Genomic DNA, 3637 nt, shown 5'->3' with positions numbered 1-3637 from the left:
CAATATATCCCCTGCCCTTGATCTCCAGTTCAAAGCACATATGACATGGAAGCTATATTAAATCACAGTGCTCTGTGGAATTAGTTTGAAAGTTTTAGAATCTGAATTATCACATAAGAAGCCCCCAAAGAAATAGTGAATACAAGCACAACTGTAAGATTTGGGGAAGCTAAAATTAATCATGAAGAAAAGGAACTTTATTCATTATCAAAGAATGCTGTTACTTCTGTGAATTTGTTTTACAGAAATCGGAGAATTTTATTGTTTTAAAATTAATGACTATAAAATAAAAGTCAGAAATAATCTGTGCAAAGGAACATTTTAAAAATCGAAACAAAACAAAAATGCTTCTTAAGGTTGACCTAAGGCTCTTCTAACTCAATACTTAAGAGACAGAATCAGTGGAAAGAAAATAAATTACATCAGAATTTTTTTAAAAAGCCATCTACCAGAAATCAAGAGGCTATGATAAATCTATAATCTGTCTGGTTCATAGGGAGAGAAAACCACAAATTTGGCAAAGCACAAAACTGGGAAAAATAATAACCTAGCCCTTTCAGAATTGGTTTTCTAACATTACATTTTTTTTAGAAAAGTCAATTCTTCGTTGTTGAATTTGTTTTATATAATCAAGATCAAATGACTAGGATCAGGGGTATTAAAATAAAAAGTGAAGAAATTTGTCTTGCTTCCATCTAAATATGACATTTATGTATTTGTTTTCTCTTTCAAGGGTAATACTCTACAACTGACCCTTTGGTGCTTGTTCTCTCTCTAAGGTACTGTGTGTTCACTAATTTTCATTTTACTAAGAACTTCTGGTCCCCTGATTTCTGTTTCAAACCAATGTCTAAATGTTGCACTACTGTGTAGTATGCTTCTGATGCTAATGACTGTTATGTCATAATGAATACTGGGGCTTGTGAATCAGTAAGATGAAGAAGAACATGGTATGCATCTGATCTAGAAAACATGTGGACTGCTTGGAGTCCTAAGACAGCTCAATGTTTGATATCTTCTGTTATGAATCCACGGGTATATGGGTCAGATTCAACAGTCAGGCTAGAATGATGATTTTTTTAGGTTATCTGTGACACTGATAACCAGCCTTTTTAGCTGACCCTTTATACTTCAAACTGAAAACAATAACAGCAGCAAAATTGTATTGGTAATAGCATCATAAAACCATAAAGATTTTAATATGTTTTCCCATACAAAATATAACACCAACACCAACACCAGATGTTTAAGAGACATAACCTAAAGAACGCTAGAGCAGACGGCAGCCTCATTAGAATCCACAACTCATTTCTCTGCTTGAAGTATTACATAGTTTAAATTATATTTAAATTGTATTATTAAATCAAAATGAGGAGCTGTAAGGATTAGAAAAAAATCAGAAAAAGACAAATCGTGGAGTAGAGATGCTAGCATAAGTCATCACATCTTTATCGAAATAGATTGTTGGTTACAAGTGGGTCCTTGGTGGAAGGGGACAAATAAACTTAAGACATTGTCCAGCTCCTTGAAAGTGGTCTCCATGTTTCATCAAAATAAGAGAGTCTTAACATTTACAAATGGTGTTCTATGCAACTGTTGTATTCATTTGTACCATAAAAATAGTGCAAGGCAGTATTCCCAATGTACGCATAATTATGAAAGTTACTATACTGTTAGAAAACAATTGTTTCAAAATTTATGTGTTTTCAAATTTACTTTGAATTTAAAAAGAAAAGTTTATTTTATTTAACGCTCTTCTTAGTAATTAAAATAGTGTGACTTCCTAAAGACTGTTGTCTCATCTCCTATTTCAAAGCAAACTGTACTCAGAATTAGCTATGATCTATTGTCTGTGTCAAGAATGTGTTTTAACTGATAAGTGGTTTAAGTGGTTTATGCTTAATAGTATAGCACCAACATAGGCTGAGAAAAGAATAATCAGCTTACTCTCTATTATCATAAAACTACGATATTGCCTCTAACATATTTCAAATATGGAAAGTTATTTGATTAAAAAGTAACATTTTGATAAGAGAAAAAATATTTAATAATGTGATCATAATTTATATCTACTTTCTTACTTTCAAAGAATTTCATCACTTTAATGATAATGTAATATTGTTTTTTCTTACAAGGGCTAACAACATTTCACAACCTGAAACATGAACTTCAATGTGAATTTGAATAATTGCTGTTTCACTATAACTTGTTGCAGTGGAGAACATTAGCTATTTGAGAGCTGACATCTAACATCTGCAAGAATTGTGACTTTCAAACACACTGGCCATCAACAAATACCGCTTGTTATTAACTTTAACAGTGTTTCTACAAAGAGACCCACCTCAGGCTCAGGGCCAGCAACTGCTCCTTTGACTTCAGTAGCTCTCCCACTTTAAAACTGGCATAGCCCAAGAAACTTCGCTGAAAATAACAGAAAGAATGGTTTCATTAACTTGAGGTTCTTTAATATGTTTGCTGTCACATCAATCACACAAAATTAGTCTGTAGAAGAATAAAATATTAAATCTATTAGCCTGACAAATATTTCAGTAACAGAGATAAAATTATCAATAATATATCCACCTCATGGGGTAGGATTAAAGGGTGAAAACGTATCATTTTCCCTAAAAGAAAAGAGATCAACAGGCTAGAAAATAACAAGAGGTAAAATACAGCACCCAGAACTGTTTCACTAACCATAATTTTCTCTGCATATGAAAACTGAGGGAAAAGAAAAGATGATATATTTTCCATATTTACCAATGCTGTTGTTCCTCTTATTAGAATTCCTCAAATCACTGGCAGCAACAACTTTGTATTCCAGATATGAGCAAATCTGTTAGTTGGAGCTATTTTTATGTGGGACTTTGTACAAGTTATAAATAGAAATGCTTTAGTTTTCCCCCGTCACAGCAATGTTTTAAAGCATTTTTCCTTTGTTATTTCTTTACTAGCATGGGACAATTTCATTCTAATACACGAAAGAGAATGGCACTTATTCAGTTATATTTTTTTAAATTGCTTTTTTAGCCTATTATATTAGGTGTTGATGACCTTTGAATACCTGCTTTCTACTCTTTTTGACTCAATGCAAAGAATAAAACTCCAAATTGTTTTTTTATTTCTTTCCCAGGATAAAAACCCTATCATCTCTTTCTAATATCCCTGGCTACTTCTGATTTAAAAGTCACAATATTATGGGATAAATAACATGAAAAAGAGTTCTCATTCTCCCCTTCAGGTCAAGGAGTAAATATGAAAATATTAAACCCATGTTATTTCTTATGCCACTGTGGCCTAACAAAATGTAAATACTCTACAATAAGTCAATGGTACTTCTTCCAGAACAGTCTCTCATCACAGGTCTGCTGCCAAGCTGCACTAGAATGAGAGGCTGGACAAAGAATTTGAGAGTAACGGCATCTTTTTAGAGGTAAATAGGAAAATATTTCATACATGAATGGCTACATCCACACTCAGAAATTGCTAGGCAGAGGAAAGAAAAGCTTGAAGTCGGAATTTTTATCCCTCTTTTAAAATCTTTAACTTAGACGAGCTGGTCCTAAAAGGCTTAAAATAAAACATTTGGTAAAACACACTGGTCATGGTGGCTCACACCTGTCATGCCTATAATCCC

General features: G+C 32.9%; 1 protein-coding gene across 2 annotated transcripts in view; it reads right to left on the bottom strand.

Annotated features, from left to right (window-relative positions):
- The window catches only part of INPP4B (inositol polyphosphate-4-phosphatase, type II, 105kDa), a 501991-nt gene that overhangs the window by 274293 nt on the left and 224061 nt on the right, over positions 1–3637 (bottom strand). For both annotated transcript variants that reach the window (XM_011970320.1, XM_011970321.1), the window contains one exon: positions 2342–2421. In XM_011970320.1, coding sequence (XP_011825710.1) covers positions 2342–2421 — 80 coding nt within the window. The remainder of the gene's footprint in view (positions 1–2341; positions 2422–3637) is intronic.

The sequence above is a fragment of the Mandrillus leucophaeus genome, unplaced genomic scaffold (genome assembly GCF_000951045.1).
Source record: "Mandrillus leucophaeus isolate KB7577 unplaced genomic scaffold, Mleu.le_1.0 Scaffold943, whole genome shotgun sequence".
Classification (NCBI taxonomy): domain Eukaryota; kingdom Metazoa; phylum Chordata; class Mammalia; order Primates; family Cercopithecidae; genus Mandrillus; species Mandrillus leucophaeus.
Note: the sequence above shows the minus strand (reverse complement) of the source record. Positions and strands in the feature narration are given on the sequence as shown.